Below are 19,744 nucleotides of genomic sequence, written 5' to 3'. Positions count from 1 at the left end.
TCAAGAACCCATCTATCTCTGTCTTAAAGACACTCAGTGATTTGGCCTCCACAGCCTTCTGCGGCAAAGAGTTCCACAGAATCACCACCCTCTGGCTGAAGAAATTCCTCATCTCAGTTTTAAAGAATCGTCCCTTCAGTCTGAGGTTCTAGTTACTCTATCCAGACCTCTGAATATCCTGTAAGTTTCAATAAGATCCCCCTCATAAGACCACAAGACATAGAAGCAGAATTAGGCAACTCGGCCCATTGAGTCTGCTCCGCCATTCAATCATGCCTGATATTTTTCTCATCTCCATTTTCCTGCCTTCTCCCCATAACCCCTCATCCTTCTAAGCTCCGAGTTCTGACTTGCATTACCGGGGGAATGCTACACTGTCGGAGGTGGTATGTTGCATACATAGTCAATGTTGCTGGTATTCGGGTGTCAGACTTGAGGAGGGATGTGAAGGTATTAGAGAGAGTACAGAGGCAATCCATGGGAATGATTCCAGGGTTAAAGAACTGTAGCTATGAGGATAGGTTTAAAATGTTTTCCTTGGAGCAAAGGAAGCTGAGGAGACATTTGATAAAAGTATTCAAGATCATGTGGGCAGGTTAGATCGTGAAAAATTGTTCCCAATTGCGAACATCAAGAACTAGAGGGCACAGATTCAAAATAATTGACGAATGGAGCAAATAGAACATTTTTTTCACCTAGAGGGTGGTTAGAGTCTGAAACAAGCCCCGAGAGTGGGGTCAGGCAGTTCGATGGAGGTATTCAAAAGGAATTGTATTGTTATCTGCAAGATTTACGGGGATAAGGCAGGGGAGTGGAACTGGATAGAATGTTCTTTGGAGACCAGTGCAGACTCGATTGAGGTTGAGGGGGGACCTGATTGAGGTCTACAAAATTGAGAGGTATGGACTGGGTGGACAGCAACAAGCTTTTTCCAACAGTGTCAATTACAAGGGGTCACGATTTCAAGATGAGAGGGGGAAAGTTTAAGGGAGATGTGCGTGGAAAGTATTTTACGCAGAGGGTGGTGGGTGCCTGGAACGCTTTGCCAGCGGAGGTGGTAGAGGCGGGCACGATAGCATCATTTAAGATGCATCTAGACAGATATATGAACGGGTGGGGAACAGAGGGAAGTCGATCCTTGGAAAATAGGCGACGGGTTTAGATAAAGGATCTGGATCGGCACAGGCTGGGAGGGCCGAAGGACCTGTTCCTGTGCTGTAATTTTCTTTGTTCTTTGTGTTCGATGGGCTCAATGGCTTCCTGCACTGTAAAGATTCTGTGAAAGATTGGATACCCTTCTCTTAGATCATTAAAATGCCTGTGGTTGCCTTTCAAGTGGTTTGTTGCTTGGTCAGTCATGCTGGTCATTTGAATTTTAGTCGGCATTTCAATCCAACTAAACAATCTAGTTCCTGGTTACGTTTTGCTTTGGTTGCGTCCTCTGTAAGCCTGACTTTCTGTGAGTGAGGTGGAGCTCCTGGATTTCCCAGCAGTTATTGAGACACGCTTCCCCTATTTGTTTTGCTTCTGTATTAGAGTGAGGGGAGTGGCACCATTGTAACGGTAGCAAAGTATTAGACAATCCAACCTTTGTGCCTGCTGAAGTCACCATTGTGTTAATATTCGGGTTTCTCCTGGTGCACGATATATTCTATGCAGTGTAGTTATAGTCATTCCTTTCTAGGTGATCTGGTCTCCATGGTTGAAATGGTGGCTAATTCTTAATCAATGTTTTTACACTGCCAGCCTAATGATAGCCCAAACCACTTGTGGAGCTTGCAAGTAGCAATGCCCTAGCATATCCCCAGCGACCCAATTTAACAGTGCTGTCAGCTGAGTTTAACATTACATTTGGAGGCTAGAGCTGCCCTTTTGATCCACGCACCAGCTTCAGAATTGGATTACGGCACTGGGGTAATGTAACATTTGTGACCCTTCTTCCTCAACCCTTGATCCTTCATCCCTTTGCTGACCCTTGTTTATATATGTATAAACAGGCTCTGAAAGCAGTTGTGCTAATTGCTCACATTTCCGTTTGTTATGCGGGATAAGGGTAGTGGAGCATTGTGACTGTGAAGCTTTTCAGTACCTCATATTTTATACTGCCCTAGTGGGGAGCAGTATTCCCATTGCCCCTCCACAATGTACTGTGTTCTGAATACGGTTTTCACATTGCAGCCCAATATCTTCGAAGTACATGTAGCCTAGTTGGGTTTATTGAATTTTAGTAAGGAATGCATTGTTTACAGATGGCCCATCTGGTTCAGACATTGATTAGTTAAACCCTGGAGGCTAGAGGGGTCCCAAATTCAATCCCTGATCTGTACTAAGTTTGTTAATGTCAGCTGAGCCATTGCCACAATTGACCTTTTAGTGCCTGTTTGGCGACGGGAAATTGACCAGAGTCGCTGCTTCTGATTGTCATCGGGTCAAATTTCAGGGAATGCAGGTTTTAGGGATGTTGGACGAGGGCAGGACCACTCTTGCCTGTAATGCATGAAAGCATTCAACAACAACTTGTATTTCTATATCCACTTAACCTGAATAAAATGTCCCGATGCCTTCCACTGGATCACATCAAACAAAATCTGACACCAAGCCACGCGGATTTTGGGTGGGCAAAGGTGTTGGTTTTACGGAGCATGTTAAACGCGGGTGCAGAGGCTGATAGGGGAAATTCTGAAGCTTACAGCCTGGACAGCAGAAGGCAACAGATGCCATTGTCCGCGTGATTAAAATCATGGATGAACAAAAGGCCAGAATTAGATGACTTCACAGTTCACCTTCTAAGCTCACATGTGAACAATTGCCACTTGGGCAATGTACCAGCCAGTACTCGGCATGCATGGGGCTGGCAAGAGTTTAAAGCCTGTAGGAGAACAGGAGCAGAGAGAAATTCAGTCGGGGGGGGGGAGAGAGTGACTGAGGGGTGACCGAATAGAGGCCTATTATGAAGGGTTTTGATAGCGTGGACACCGAGAGAATGTTTCCTCTTGTGGGGAGGAACATACCTAGAGACCATCAATGGAAGATAGTCACCAAGACATCCAATAGGAAATTCAGAAGAAACTCCTTCACCCAGAGAGTGGTGAGAATGTGGAGCTCATTACCACAAGGCAGACACACATTTACAGTTCGTGGGGCTCTGTGCTGAGCCCCTCTCCCTCTACACCTCTCTCTCTCTCCCCCCCCCCCCCCCCCCCCCCCCAAAAACCGGCACCACCTTGGGATGTGAAGGCTGAAGCCCACACTCCCTCTCACACACTCTCTCTCTCTCTCTCTCTCCTTTGTTCTCTCTCTCTGTCTTTTCTCTCTCCATCTCTCCCTCTCTCATCCTCACCACTGTCCCTTCTCTCCCCCCACCCTTGCACACACTTTTTCCCCCACTCTTCGCGCACACGTTCTCCCCCCCACCCCCAGCTCACACTGCCTCTTGCCTCACCCCTCGCATACTGTTTCTTTCCCCAACCCCTCTTATACTGTATCTTCCTCCCACCCCTCGCATTCACCTTTGCTTCTCTTCCCTACCCCTATACACACACATTCCCTCCACCTCTTGCATGTATTCTCTGTCTTTCTCCTCTCCTCCCCCACCACCGCCAGCAGCAGCTGTGTAGTGGGAAATTGAGCTCTAAGAAAATGTGTTGTTCACCTATTTTCTCAATGTTTTATGATGTTGCTTTCCTCTGTGTATTAATCATTTGAGTCCCCGAACATCAGTAAAACTGCTTTTTCAGGCAGCACTGCTGCTTCACGGCTCTGAAGTCCCAGGTTCGAATCCCGGCTCTGGGTCACTGTCCGTGGGGAGTTTGCACATTCTCCCAGTGTCTGCGTAGGTCTCACTCCCACAACTCAAAAGATGTGCAGGATAGGTGGATTGGCCACGCTAAAATTGCCCCTCAATTGGAAAATCTCGGTAGCATGGTGGTTAGCATCAATGCTTCACAGCTCCAGGGTCCCAGGTTCGATTCCCGGCTGGGTCACTGTCTGTGTGGAGTCAGCACGTCCTCCCCGTGTGTGCGTGGGTTTCCTCCGGATGCTCCGGTTTCCTCCCACAGTCCAAAGATGTGCGGGTTAGGTGGATTGGCCATGCTAAATTGCCCGTAGTGCAAGGTTAATGGGGGGGACTGTTGGGTTACGGGTATACGGGTTACGTGGGTTTAAGTAGGGTGATCATTGCTCGGCACAACATCGAGGGCCGAAGGGCCTGTTCTGTGCTGTACTGTTCTATGTTCTATGTTCTAAAACTATGCTTGTAAGTAGAAAATATTAGTGCCGATTGGCATTTTATTTTGAACCATGAATCATTCAATCATTTGTCTTTGGCACAGCTAGAAATTTAATTATGTAATTCAATCCTATTAAAACTCTAATTGCAGAGCTTTCTTCACAAGATATGGAACAAAACTGAGTAAATAAAGTTAAGATACAGATCAGCCATAATGGCAGAACACGCTGAATGGCCTACGTGCTGACTCCACACAGACAGTCCTATGTCCCTATCTAAATATTAATGAATGGGGCTTGGAAAAAGAGTGCAAGCATTCATGCATCAAGCTTTTTCTAAATTAATGGCTCACATAGCACCTTTCCGATCTGCTCCAGCATTTCAGGTTAAATGTTAGCAGGCCCAGCAACCTGATCAATCTTCAGTGCCTCAAACCATGCTACGGCCATTTATGCATTTACATTCAAGGCGTCAATATCTAGGAGTCGAGTATTTTTTACTACCTAAATCGAGGACTCAAGCATTTGTACCTACCGCTGCATCATCTTCCATAGTCAAATTGAATAGAAAGCATATGTATTTATATTTCAGCCATACCCTACTCCTCAATACGAATCACCCTGCTAAATCTTTCAAAGGACCCATGTGTTTTTTATGGCAGCGAACAGAACTTCGAAAGCTTTACCATGGGAAAACCACCTGATCATCTCCCCCCCCCCCATCCCCGTTCAGTTGTGGCTTTAGTTAACTTCAGCTGTTTCTAATACCTACACATGCAAGCTTGCCAACGTTTTATCCTTTGCAAAATGTTTAATTTCGAGACTGCTTTCTGATTAGTTATGTAAATGACTTTATTTTTATTCCCTAACCTTTTTCCATCAACCACCTCATCCCAATGTCCATATTTGAAACCTTTCTTTATACCTGAAAACGGAACCCATTCTTGCAGCAGGCACAGCAAGTCGCCTGCAGCAGAGAATTACTCAACCAACTGAAATATGATTATACAATGACTGTTGATCTGAATTGAGGGGTTGTTGGGACATAGAATGTTCCCACCAGAAACCGTGACCGGAATAGACTCCATCATATGTTTACATCTGAAATTTTTTAAAAAGAGTTTGGATAATAGGACGACATGGATCGTTCTTTCTGAGAGCTGTGTAGTGACAATGAGGGGCGAAATAGCTTCATTCTGTGCTGTAAAATTCTAGTTCTCCGATGGGAATCTGATGTAATCTCAGGAGTGCTGCTACTGATTATATCCATTACTTCCCAACATGTTGAGTAAGGAAGAAATTCTTGCCTGTAACTTCATCTATAGTGCTAACCCACTGCACCACCGTGCTGCCCTACTATTGAATAAGTTAACACGGCATAATTTTAGTTACTGTGGTTATGCTTCAAATGGGATAAATGAAGTGATTGACAAAACTACTGGGGTCTAAATAAACCTCAATATTCATAGAATCCCTACAGCGCAGAAGGTGGCCATTCGGCCCATCAAGTCTGCACTGGCCCTTGCTCCGATAGAGCACCCTACCTAGGCTTAATCCCCTGTCCCCATAACCGTAACCCCGCCTAACCGTTGGGCAATATTAGCATGGCCAATCCACCTAACCTGCACATCTTTGGGCTGTGGGAGGAAACCGGAGCACCCGGAGGAAACCCACGCAGACATGGGGAGAAAGTGCAAATTAAACGCAGTCACCCGAGGTCAGAATCAAACCCTGGTGCTGTGAGGCAGCAGTGCTAACCACTGCCACCGTGCCGTATTCTTGGAGAATGTGGTGCTACATGACCCAAGTCTTGATCCTTATAAAATATTGAATAAGTTTGGGAAGCCTAAAGAAGTCGTAACCTCAGTGCTGAGATTTTATAGTAGATGCCATTGCCTTGATTCGCTCTTGCTTGCAATAACACAAAGGTAGACAGGACATTCATCGAAAAGCAGAATACATTGTTTTCTGAGGGAATATAGATTTAAAGTGGACTGACTTGGCCTTGCCTCGGTACTAGGGTGAGGGATGTACCTGAGAATGTGCTCTCTCTCCCAGAGAGTTGGTGGTGCACTCCTGTACGCCACACCCTATTGCGATGGCTGTTGCCTCTCGAACACGTTCAGTGGCTAACCATATCTCAATGCCAGGGCACACGTCCCCGAGTGGTAGTCACTGTCAGAATCTCCTCACTGTTGAAGGAGCCTGGATTCAAATGAGCCTCGTACACATGCACATGTATGAACACACACACACCTGGACGCACAGACATACATACATACAGACACACATACACACATATATACACACACATAGTTTTCTTACTGGTGGATGGGGGGGTTGAAGGAGGGAGGGTGCGCTTGTGACAGCCGCTAGAGCTGTCTCAGATTTGAACTCCTGGTCATTGAGTGTGTCAGAACTACAACTCTCATCAGGCACCACGGACTGGATCTCCCTGCTTGTATACTGCTGCTGCTCACTGCACACGTGCCCAGCAACGAAAGCCACATGGGTAATGTAGTTCCAACCAGTGATTGTGTCAGGAAAGAACTGCCCCCTCCACTGTGATTAGCTCAGCAGAGTAATTAACATGTACCTTGTGGAAGGGATTACAGAGTCGTTCTGTCCCTGCTTGGCTGTGAGAAACCCGCTCATTTTGGGACCACCTGTCGCTTGGAGACCCTGTGCCTCGGCACGGTGTGTTTCATTGTCAATCAGCCCCTGCCATGGGGAGTGATTGAAGTGAATGGTCGAGATGCATTTAACGGGAAAACTAGAGAAGTTTATGATGAAGGGTGGTTAGAATGATAGATTTGGATGAGGAAAGATGGGAGGAGACTTGTGGAGCACAACTGGTTGGTTGGGCTAAATGGACGGTCCCTGTTCCCAATTTTCTGTGTAATCCTATGTAAAGGAGGGAGAATGGGAATGAAAGCAAATATCACAAGTACCAGCTGCCACTCCAATCAGCAGACCCAACTTTAGTGATTGGCCACAGAAGCTACTTGCATGAATGTTCATTGGTCTTGTGATCTGCCATCAAATCAAACATCCCTATTCTCTGCTGCATAATGTACAGAGTGAGTGCCATTCATCTGTTACCTCGGTCATGACCTAAAATGCTGTTTCATTTTTAAATTTAGGGTACCCAATTCTTTTTCCCTCAATTAAGGGGCAATTTAGCCTGACACTGTCGCCCCGTCACCCCCTTTCGGTGACTCCCGGAATCTGACACATCATAATTGGAAGGTTCTTTTATTTTTCTGCCTCTGTAGATAGTTCAGGCAGTGCCCTATTGTCTGTCTCTCTCTCTCTCTCTTCCCCCGCCCGCCGCCCCGCCCCCGACTCCCTCCCTCCCCACCACCCTCCTTTTCCCTCCCTCCCCACCACCCTCCTTTTCCCTCCCTCCCCACCACCCTCCTTTTCCCTCCCTCCCCACCACCCTCCTTTTCCCTCCCTCCCCACCACCCTCCTTTTCCCTCCCTCCCCACCACCCTCCTTTTCCCTCCCTCCCCACCACCCTCCTTTTCCCTCTCTCCCCGCCACCCCCCCTTCTGTTGGTACAGAGGCGAGGGTATCTTGTCTCTCCAGTGCAAAGTTTAATGCTTGTCCCATTTGTTTTTTGTAGAAACATGTTGTGAACTGTTTTAATAATCACATTGGTACTGAGGGGAGGGCACCCTGTTTCTCCAACACAAAATTAGTACCGTTTGGCCTTGTATATTTTTTTTTACTGTTTTAATAAAAAGATATGGCCAATTCACTTACCATGCACATCTTTTTGGGTTGTTGGGGGTGAGACCCATGCAGGCACGGGGTATAAAATGCTGTTATGATTGAATTGCACAATCAAATGGCTTAGCCTGTCAATGAATCATTGTAGGCCTGTACGTCCACACTTTAGAAAGAAGCTACAGTTATGAGAATATAAATGGAGGGAGTTGGGGAGGCATATACATGTTGTCAGAGGGTTGCTCTACGGGTTCTGATTTTTTAAATTAAGAGCGTCCAGAGAGCCTCTCATTCAATGCACTCGCCTTAATGAAAATGTTCTGTTTGTTGATGGAAATATGGAATGTTGATGACACCATCAAAGGGCAGGCTTGAATGTTCGCGTTGTGGGAGGAGCTGAATTAATCATTGCACACAATAGAAATTTCACAATTGTTGAACACCTGGGCTTGATGGCCAGGGTAGATAATGTTGATTCCTTCTCTGTTGCACTCAGTAGCTCACAGCCATTTCCTACCGCTATCAGTGATTGGACTCTAATATCTGCCAATCATACTCTACTGCTCTCGCCACTTCAATTTTGAGAAGAGACATTTCAAACGAAAGCAGCATATATTGCTTAAGACTTCCATAAATTAAAATGTTAATGATGTTGAAAGAAGGAACTTGCATTTGTATAGCGCCTTTCGTGAGCACAGGTCATCCTGAGCTCCTTGCAGTCAATGAAGTACTCTTTGATAGTGTAGTTACTGTTGTAATATATTTTGGGGCGGCGCAGTGGTTAGCACTGCTGCCTCACGGCGCCGAGGACACTGTCCATGCGGAGTTTGCACATTCCCCCCGTGTCTGCGTGGGTCTCACCCCCACCACGCAAAGATGTGCGAGGTAGGTGGATTGGCTGCTGTGATCATGGATGCATAAAGGCCAGAACTAACGCCTCCAGATGGGCGAGAAACCCCTTCTGGGGAGGGGAGATGAGGTTGGGTCACTATTTGTGTGTGTGTGTGTGTGTGTGTGTGTGTGTGTGTGTGTGTGTTCCAAATTCATTCCTAGCGAACTCGAGCAACATTGCTGGCTCAGGGCATAAAAGGAATGGATTTTTCATCTCAAAACAAATCTTTGTGAGGAAAGTGACCTGATTCACATACTTTAAGTAGAGTAATATAAACCTGCCAGCAATAACAACTTGTGTGTAAATAACATCTTCGTAGAAAACAAAATGCTCCAAGGCATAGCAGAGGTGCGATCGGACAAATATTGAGGCCAAATCAAAGACATCAGGAAGGATGACCTAATGCTTGTGCGCTTTGAGGTACAGCCAGAAGTCTAGAGAGAGAATTCCAGAATTTGGCACCCCGATGGCTACCGGGACCGCTGCCAATGGTGAGGTATGGGGAATATTCAGGAATAGCGTTGCAGGGCTGGAGATTGCAGAAATAGGACAGGAAAGGCCATGAAGGTAAGAATATTAATTAGAGGCACTGAGAGTAATTGAAACTTCTAATCTGATTAGGAGAGGAATCAGAGTGAGGTTTCAAGCTGTTTCTGTAATGGTGACCCCATAGTCAGCAGCACCGTGCTGTCCATTTACCATCAGCCTCCCATACACAACAAAAATACCCCTGCAAATCATAGAATCCCTACAGTGCAGGAGGCGTCCATTCGGCCCATTGGGTCTGCACCGACCCTCCGAAGGAGCACTCTACCTAGGCCCACTCCCTGCCCTATCTCCGTATCTCTGCACATTGATCATGGCCAATCCGCCGAGCCTGCACATCTTTGGACTGGCGAGGAAACCGGAGCACCCGGAGGAAACCCACAACAGGGAGAACGTGCAAGCTCCACACAGACAGTCACCCGAGGCCGGAATCGAACCTGGGTCCCTGGCACTGTGAAGCAGCAGTGCTAACCACTGTGCCACCATATCAGTAAAGCCTAAAATGCTGGGACTGCACAAGAGATGCTGGATCTGATGTATTGTCTTTTGAATGAGACGCAGAACCCAGGCCCTGTCAGGTGGACCTAATGCCATGGTATTATTTCAAAGAACAGGGGAGTTCCCTATGGCCGATATTTATCCCTCAATCGATGAAGAAGAACACGACTGTTGATCACATTGGTGTTTATGGGATCTTGCTATGCGCAAATGGCTGCTGCCTTTCCTCGACTTGAAAAGTATTTCATTGGCCACCAAGCACTCTCAGACAGCGTGAAAGGAGCGACATAAATGCAGGTTGTTCCTTTTGCATTTTTGTTCTATTCGATGGCCTCTGGGTTCAATTTTTCTCCTCGTCAGCAGTGCCAAATAACGTGATCTGATTTGAAGGCAGAAAGGCTGCTTGTAGTGGTTTTTTTTTGTGCAGAGCAACGATCAGCTCCACATTAAAAGTGTGGTGAAAGTTGCTGGCTCGTGTTCGTGAAGTAACAAAATATGGAATTGAAGACCAGTTTATTGGAAAAGTGCCCTGTGCCTGAAGTTGAAATTAATAGGGTGAATAATTTTGTGTTTTGTTCCCGTATCAGCTTTTTTTGGGGGGGGGGGGGGGGGGGGGGGGGGTGAAAAGTGTAAGGAAGGCGATCAGCAAAAATGTACAGTAGTTGCAGAGGCAGCACACTTGTCAGCCCACTAGTCCTGCTAATCCTTCAGCTCTGTGACAACATCAATTCTGTGTTTGCTGTTGGGAGAGATTAATTTCCAGTGGGGGGGGGGGGAAGAGAAAGCAAAACATTTTCTATGTTCTGCCGTTTTCTTGCCTCCAGTGGGTGTTGTATTCCTGCTCTGTGCAGCAATACACTGGGTCCAGCGTGGCCCATCCATCCACAGCCTTGTCGAAAAGTCTGTGCTGCATCCGTGGGTGGAAGCTGCAAGGGAGGGAACGGCAAGCACACATCTAATTTTGACAAGCCTATCTGCTTGTGTTCACGTTATGGGAGTTTGTTTCTTTGTATGCGGGACTTGCTTCTCTTTTGTCCTCGTCCCTTTAGTTAAAACCTACCCTCAAAAAAAAAGAGCTGGTTTGAGTGACTGACTCACAGTTCTGCTCCATCGCTGCTGCACAATTTGCAAAGCTTTGTGAAGAGAGCTTGAATAGAGGCTTCACCTTGGACTGGAAAATAAATTTTGTTGCAGAGTGCATCTTTAGGGCTGTTTGCGGAGAAATCTTGAGGCTCAAATTTGCACATGGCGACAGGAGAATTTTGCAATTTCTTTCCCCTCTGGCCCAGGTGAGTGGATGCGGATGGAGCCTTGCAGATGGTGTGAGGCAGGAGTTTAAAAAAAAAAAAAAATTTTAGAGTACGTACGCAATTATTTATTTTTTCTCCAATTAAGGGACAGTTTAGCGTGACCAATCCACCTGACCTGCACATCTTTGCAATAATATTCATTAATTTTTTCAAAATCCAATTTTGTGTGTTTCTATTGAATAATGCAACACAATAGCGGTAGAATCCGAGTTGTATTTTGCAGAGTGGGGTGAGGGTAGCAGTGTGAATTTTATTGATATACAATGTCAGTGCTAGGGAATAGAACACCACTCTTTTCCTTGTTTAAAAAAAAATCAATATTTTCACTGTCCCCAGGTCAAGTATTGCTTAAGTGAGTAATGCTCACTTTAATTTTGCCCAAACTTTAAAAAAAAAAATTTTGAATACCCAATTCATTTTTTCCAATTAAGGGGCAATTCAGCGTGGCCAGTCACCTACCCTGCACATCTTGAGGTTGTGGGGGTAATACCCACGCAAACACGGGGAGAATGTGCAAACTCCACACGGACAGTGACCCAGAGCCGGGATCGAACCTGGGACCTCAGCGCCGTGAGGCAGCAGTGCTAACCACTGCGCCACCATGCTGCCCATTTTGCCCAAACCGTAACCCATGCCTCAGAATAATGTTTTTACATATATATATATATCTCCTTTCATGGTGTTTGAGTGTCGCTGGCAAAGCGAGCATTTGTTGCCCATCCTTATTTGCCCTGGAGAAGGTGGCAGTAAGTGCAGCCTTGTACCAATGCAGTTTGTCTGGTGTCGATCCAACCGCAGTGTTGTTAGGGAGAGAGTTTCAGGTTTTGGCCCAGCGGCAATGAAGGAACAACAATATAGATCCAAGTCGGGATGGTGTGCGACTTGGAGGGGAACTTGTCGGTTGTGGTGTTCTGGTGCGTCCGCTGCCCATGTCCTCCTTCTGGATGGTGGAGATTGTGGGTTTGGAAGCTGCTGGCTTGGTGCGATGCTGTAGTGTATCTTGTGGATGGCGCACATTCTGCCACTGTACTGGTGTGAATGTGGGAGTGCCAATCAAGTGGGTTGCTTTGTCCTGGGTGGGGTCGGCTTCTTGTGATGTTTCCATTTCTTACACCAGCCAAATTTACAACCTCTGATAGTATGTGAGATCCGATCCTAATCCCAGAAGTGTAAGGTCCTACAGTCAGGTCCAGTGTCCTTGAGAAAAAAAACTGTTGCCCGTTGCTATGTATGGTTTCTTACTGAAAGTGTTGGTGCCTTCACAGGACAGGATTTCCCCAAGTGCATATAAGTAACTCCTGGTGCTAACTGTCCAGGCCAGGATCTGAATGGTGGCCCTTACATGGAAGAGGAACAAACTTTGGAAGTAAGGGGTTGGTGCCCTGAAGAGGGAGGGTTGGCAAGGAAAGATCATGAAGCTGTAGAACTGGTTTTATAGAATCGACAGCAGATTTGCTGCCATTAAGTTGACATTTATGTTTTCTGCCTGAAGGAGGCGGTGGCCTAGTGGCATTGTCACTGGAATAGTGATCCAGGGACCCAGGGTAATAATGTTCTGGGGACCTGAGTTCAAATCCCAGCATGGCAGATGGTGGGGTTGAATTCAATAAAAATCTGAAATTCAAACTCTAATGATGACCATGAAACGATTGTCGTAAAAACCCATCTGGTTCAGTAATGTCCTTTAGGGAAGGAAATCTGATATTCTTGCCAAGTCTTTTTTTTTTAAATTTAGAGTACCCAAATTTTTTTTTGAATTTAAGGGGCAATTTAGCGTGGCCAATCCACCTACCCTGCACATCTTGGGGTCGTGGGGGCGAAACCCACGCAGACACGGGGAGAATGTGCAAACTCCACATGGACCGTGACCTCGAGCCGGGATCGAACTGGGACCTCGGCGCTGTGAGGCAGCAATGCTAACCACTCTGCTACCGTGCTGCCCTACGCTTGCCAGGTCTGGCCTACATGTGACTTGAGACCTGCAATTAAGTGGTTGACTCCTAATCGACGCCTGAAATTTGGGTGGTTCGGGATGGCATGTTGGCCCTGCCAGCAAGACCCACATTCCATGAAAGAATACTTTGTACTGTATTCCGGCATCGGGGGGCTCTGCTATTCGTGGCCAATGAGCTCTGAATCCACTGGCTGCTTCGAATACTGATGGGCACATCTAGTAGGTGGTGTTACTGTCTTTGGAAACCTCTTGTTTTGGTGGTTTGGAGCTTTACCGTGCACAGGTGCTGCCTGATTTATGTTAATTTGTGGCCCACTTTGGGGCTGCTGTCAGAACAACAACAACTTGCTTTATATAGCACCTTGAGAGTAACACATCTCAAGGTGCTTTACAGGAATATAAGCAGGACGATTCTCAAGCTAATTGAGGAAATAATAAGAAATTCGAATTTGCATTTTGCATCATCGTTTGAGATTGAACTGCAGTATTTTTTGTTGAAATTAAGGAATGAAATCATTGAAAGTTAAAATGTGTATTTTTGCACTGGAATCTAACTTCAAAAGTTGTTCAGAGTGAATTGTTTCTCTTTGAGCAATCAGCAAACGCCCACTGCCTCCCCCCTCCCCCATTCTCTGCACTACCCTATCCCCCACCCCCATCCTATCCCCCACCACCCATATGTTGGGGGAGGGAGAAATAGCAGAAATTCACTGGCAGAGTCACATAGTTTGTCCTTTATCACAGCTTCAAATCCATTTAATTTAATCAGAAGTAATTTAACCCTTATTTTGTTCAGGCAAAGAAAAGAAGCACATGGTGAGCAATTGCCTGAGGGAACAAACTCTAGGACGCAGGCAGCAGATGCTCAACATGTGGGCACAGGCCCCCACCCAGCCCTGCTGCAAATATGTTATTTTTCAAGTGGAATTGAGAGCAGCCTTGCTGCATTTGAAGCTTTTCAGTATTCATGGAGACGACATAAGTTTTGTTTTTACTGCAACCAGACGTTTAAGAAGATGGGTACCGGTTTCAACAGTTCATGATCAGAATCTGTGGGATACATTTTTCTCTCCTACCCCTTGCCCCATCCCACCAGAAGTTGAGTAGGTTTGTACCTTGGGTCAGTGTCTAAGTGAAGACAACTGTGTGTGTGTGCGTGTGTCAATCCGGTGTGTGTGTCTGTGGCTTGTGTATGAGTGCCTGGTGTGTGTCCTGTACATGTGTGGGTGTCTGTGTATGTGTATACACATGTGTTGTCTGCCTGTGTGTTTGTGTGCATGCATATCTGTGTCTGTCTGTGTCTTGATGTGTGTGTCTTGTCTCTCTCGGTGTGTGTGTGTTGTCTGTCTCGGTGTGTGTGTGTGTTGTCTCGGTGTGTGTGTGTTGTCTGTCTCGGGGTGTGTGTGTGTTGTCTGTCTCGGGGTGTGTGTGTGTGTGTTGTCTGTCTCGGGGTGTGTGTGTGTGTGTTGTCTGTCTCGGTGTGTGTGTGTGTTGTCTGTCTCGGTGTGTGTGTGTGTTGTCTGTCTCGGTGTGTGTGTGTGTTGTCTGTCTCGGTGTGTGTGTGTGTTGTCTGTCTCGGTGTGTGTGTGTTGCCTGTCTCGGTGTGTGTGTGTTGCCTGTCTCGGTGTGTGTGTGTTGTCTGTCTCGGTGTGTGTGTGTGTGTGTTGTCTGTCTCGGTGTGTATGTGTGTGTGTTGTCTGTCTCGGTGTGTGTGTGTGTGTTGTCTGTCTCGGGGTGTGTGTGTGTGTGTTGTCTGTCTCGGGGTGTGTGTGTGTGTGTTGTCTGTCTCGGTGTGTGTGTGCCTGTCTCGGTGTGTGTGTGTGTGTTGCCTGTCTCGGGGGGGGGGGGGGGGGGGTTGTTCTGTCTGCCGCGGTGTGTGTGTCCATGTCCTGTCTGTTGCAGTGTGTGTGTGTTCTGTCTGTCACAGTGTGTGCGTGTTCTGTCTGTCACAGTGTGTGCGTGTTCTGTCTGTCACAGTGTGTGCGTGTTCTGTCTGTCACAGTGTGTGCGTGTTCTGTCTGTCACAGTGTGTGTGTGTCCTGTCTGTCGCAGTGTGTGTGTGTTTCCTGTCTGTCACAGTGTGTGTGTGTGTCCTCTATGTCTCGGTGTGTGCCCTGTCTGTCTGTCTCTGTGTGTGTGTGTGTGTGTTCTGTCTGTCTCGGTATATGTCCTGTCTGTCTGTCTCGGGGTGTGTGTGTGTATTTCCTGTCTGTCACAGTGTGTGTCCTGTCTGTCTGTCTCGGTGTGTGTCCTGTCTGTCTGTCTCGGGGTGTGTGTGTGTGTTTCCTGTCTGTCTCGCTGTGTGTCCTGTCTGTCTCGGTGTGTGTGTGTGCGCTCTCTGTCTCGATATGTGTGTCTCGGGTCTATCTCCGTATCGGTAGGTGGACCCTAACCACTCGTTACATAAATAGGTTTTTCCTCATGTTCTCATTGCCTCTTTTGCTAATCAGTTTAAATCTATGTCCTTTAATTCTTGACCCCTCCACAAATCAGTTACTGTAGTGGCCCTGTGGCTAAATTCAGTGTTGTGATACTGTACTGTAACCAGCTTTGCTGAGTTTGCCTGAGCTGCAGTGATGGTTTTAGATGCCGGATGTTTTGCGTGTTTCCCCCATCCCTGCCTTTGAGGGGAGATGAAACCGTTCCCAATTGATCCTGACTGGGAAGTTTCCCAGTTTGTGCTTGTTGGATGTGGACAGCATTAAACTAGACCATGATGTTCTCCTCATTCGGCCGACAGTTGCAGTCTAGACTGACATAAGTAAGAATGATCACTTGAGTCAAGTGCAACTGAGCCCTTGGGGCCATATTCTAACATAAACCGTTGAGCTGGTGCAGAGAAGAGCTCTTCCTCCGCAGTTGTTTGGCCGTAGCATAAATGAGTGCTAGTTTTATACAAGTGGATATTAAGATTATTCTCGTGTCTCTTGAATAATTTCTGTAATTTAAGAACAGTGACAATTAGTTCCTCGTTCCTCAGCTGTTTCTCTTTAATGCTTCGAAACAGTTGGCCAGAGGCATCCTCTGGTCACATAGTTTGGAATGTTTTTTTGTTTAATCTCTCTTGCCGCTCTGCTTTTCAATCCTCCAGTCTTCTCTTTCTCCCCTTTCCCAACATTCATCCGCATCAGTGGCCTCCTGGAGATTTACACCAATCAACACTTTGAAGCTGTGTCTCAGCTGGGGGAGATGAGCGACGAAACGTCTGCCTGAGCAGCCGATTAGAGGGGACAGTGGTGTTGTGTTAGTGTTACTAATCCAGAGGCCCAGTCTAATGCTCTGGGGACCTGGGTCCACATCCCGCCATGGCAGCTGCTGGAATTTAACTTTGATTAATAAATCTGGGACTGAAAACTAGTCTCAGTAATGGTGAGCATGGAACTATCATCGGTTGTTGTAAAAATCCACCTGCTTCACTTATGGCCTTTAGGGAAGGAAATTGTCCGCCCTTGCCTGGTCTGGCCTACACGTGACTCCAGACCCACAGCAACTGCCCTCAGAAACGGCCGAGCAAGCCATTCCGTTCAAAGGCAAGTAGGGATACTAGATAAATGCTCGCCTTGCCAGCAACCCCCACATCCCACAAAAGAACAAAGAAAATATTTAAATCATTCCGTGTGGGCAGCACAGTGGCTTCACAGCTCCAGGGTCCCAGGTTCAATTCCCGGCTTGGGTCACTGTCTGTCCGGAGTCTGCACGTTCTCCCCCCGTGTCTGCATGGGTTTCGTCCGGGTGCTCCGGTTTCCTCCCACCAGTCCAAAGATGTGCAAGTTAGGTGGATTGGCCATGATATATTGCCCTTAGTGACCAAAAAGGTTAGCTGGGGTTACTGGGTTATGGGGGTGGGGTGGAGGTGTGGACTTAAGTGGGGTGCTCTTTCTAACGGCCAGTTCAGACCCGATGGGCCGGATGGCCTCTTTCTGAGTTGTAAATTCTATGATTCAGTATGGTTAATACCCTCCTTTACAATTAGGATTAGATGAAAATTCAAATAAGCGAATTGCCGTTAAATTTTGTCAGCGAGTTTTTGCATCTTCGCAACCTGAATTTTCAGTTTCACAGCTGGCGGTTAAAGAGTGATGTTCTCTCTCTATTCTGCCTCAGGCCTCGTGCTTCTGAGGCAACATGTTTGTGCACCATAATTATTTAAATCAAGCAGTACTGACACGGTTAATCTTAATCTCTCTCGCAGAATAGGAGCCGGAATGGGTGGGTGCCCTTAAATGCGGAGCTCCTGGGAGAAGTGTTTTGTGAGTGCGTGCACTTTGCCCTCTAGGACACACCAAGATATGAAAGGATTTAATATGCTAAACGGCTCCAGTTTGCCGAGGAAATGGATACGTTTGGGACGGTATATCTTAACTAGTTTAGAAATTGTGGCTATTTGTGGAGAAACCTATTAGATCTTGGTCACTGAGATTTCAATAAAGGTTGAAAAGGGTTATTACATTTTTTGTCAGTTTCATTTCTGCTTGATGTTACGTAATGGAAAATATTTGGCATTTGATTTTAGTTTTCGGTTGGAACAGTGGAAACTCCATTGGGAGAAACACAAAGCACACAATAGCTGATGGAATATGAGCTGGCTGTTGTGGGGAAGGGGTGGGGGGGGGGGGGGGGGAGTACAGTGCAGAATGCAGTGTGACCCATTTGTTTTATGCTTTACCAGGTTAACGGTGCTATATGTAATGATAATCATCATTATTAGTGTCACAAGTAGGCTTACATTTACACTGCAATGAAGGTACTGTGAAACTTCCCTAGTCACCGCACTGCAGCGCCTGTTCGGGTACACAGAGGGAGAATTCAGAATGTCCAATTCACCTAACAGCACGTCTTTCGGGACTTGTGGGAGGAAACCGGAGCACCCGGAGGAAACCCATGCAGACTCTGCACAGACAGTGACCCAAGCCAGGAATCGAGCCTGGGACCCTGGCGCTGCGAAGCAACAGTGCTAATCACTGTGCTACCATGCCGCCCATATTTACAATTATATTTGCAAGTTGCTGTTATTGGGCTTTGAAATAAATGCATTTAAAGAGGTGAACATGATTAAAAGTTGCAAAGGAATTCTGTCTGCGTCTCAGTACAAAACATACACCAAAGCTTGTTAATCTGTCTGACTAATCCATAATGTCCTTGCTCCTATTTGCGACATGGATGGATTGGTTCTTCATTGTGACGGAGGCAGAGTCGGGATGAATGGGATGTGCCCTGATGGGCAGGATTGTGACGGTTGGTGTTTCCCAGAAATTTGTACCGGAAACTCCGCTCTTCACCACGTGTCTCACTAAGTTGGATGAAGCAATGGAGTTAAATCTTAGGTTTGCTGAAGACATTATTGGGCTGGATACAGCATTCTGGAGAGTAAGTGCTCCCAGCTAAGTAGAATCCCTCTTGGTCTTCGCTGTCACGAGGAGCGGTACCCAGGAGCCATTCCCCCTCGTTTTTATGCATGGAGGAGAGTTTGTAGGATTCTGTCGGAATCCCGATATTGGACCACCATTTTCAGGAGACAGCCCAACACCGAGGCCCGGCAGCTGCTCCACTGCCCCCACCAACCGCTGACAACGAGGGGCATCCCTCCCACTGGCAGCATCTACCAAGTCCCGCCAAAGTCGGCAGGGATTTGAATGGGTCGCTGTATCCGCTGTGGGAAACCCTCACCACGGCAAAGCTGGAAAGCCTTGGTGAAAGTTAGTCTATCTGGGTGGACAGAAGTACAGCAGATGGAGTTCAGTATAAGGAAATATGATATTCACTTCATATCCAAGAATGACAAATCCCAATATTTTCGAAATGGGCATGGGTTAGAAAGGCTAATGGAATGTTGTCCTTTTTTCAATTCCAATCCTATCTTGAAATAGTAAGGACAACATGCCCAAGTTGTACTAAGATTATACTAAGCTTGGTGGAGTTGCAGATCGCGAGGAGGACTGTCAGAGAATACAACAAAATATAGAGAGATTGGAGAGTTGGGCAGAGAAATGGCAGATGGAGTTCAATCCAGGCAAATGTGAGGTGATGCATTTTGGAAGATCTATTTCAAGAGCAATGGAAGAGTCCTGCGGAAAATTGATGTACAGAGAGATCTGGGAGTTCAGGTCCATTGTACCCTGAAGGTGGCAACGCAGGTCGATAGAGTGGTCAAGAAGGCATACAGCATGCTTGCCTTCATCGGACGGGGTATTGAGTACAAGAGTCGGCAGGTCATGTTACAGTTGTATAGGACTTTGGTTAGGCCACATTTGGAATACTGCGTGCAGTTCTGGTCGCCACATTACCAGAAGGATGTGGATGCTTTACAGAGGGTGCAGAGGAGGTTCGCCAGGATGTTGCCTGGTATGGAGGGTGCTAGCTATAAAGAAAGGTTGAGTAGATTAGGATTGTTTTCGTTGGAAAAACGGAGGGTATGGGGGGACCTGATTGAGGTCTACAAAATTGAGAGGTATGGACAGGGTGGGTAGCAACAAGCTTTTTCCAAGAGTGGGGGTGTCAATTACAAGGGGTCACGATTTCAAGGTGAGAGGGGGAAAGTTTAAGGGAGACGTGCGTGGAAGGTTTTTTATGCAGAGGGCGGTGGGT

At 46.7% G+C, this 19,744-nt stretch overlaps 1 protein-coding gene across 9 annotated transcripts in view; it reads left to right on the top strand.

The window, feature by feature from the left end:
* The window catches only part of LOC119969682 (rho GTPase-activating protein 39-like), a 246,893-nt gene that overhangs the window by 191,420 nt on the left and 35,729 nt on the right, over nt 1-19,744 (top strand). The window contains exon 1 of one of the 9 annotated variants that reach the window (XM_038803660.1): nt 10,747-11,184. The exons of the other annotated variants lie outside the window; for them this stretch is intronic. Within the exon in view, the coding sequence (XP_038659588.1) occupies nt 11,141-11,184 (44 nt within the window). The 5' untranslated portion in view covers nt 10,747-11,140. Of the gene's footprint in view, nt 1-10,746; nt 11,185-19,744 lie in introns of those variants that run through there. 9 annotated transcript variants of the gene reach the window in all.

Source organism: Scyliorhinus canicula, chromosome 7 (assembly GCF_902713615.1).
Source record: "Scyliorhinus canicula chromosome 7, sScyCan1.1, whole genome shotgun sequence".
Lineage (NCBI taxonomy): Eukaryota > Metazoa > Chordata > Chondrichthyes > Carcharhiniformes > Scyliorhinidae > Scyliorhinus > Scyliorhinus canicula.
This window is presented reverse-complemented; position numbering and strand designations above follow the sequence as displayed.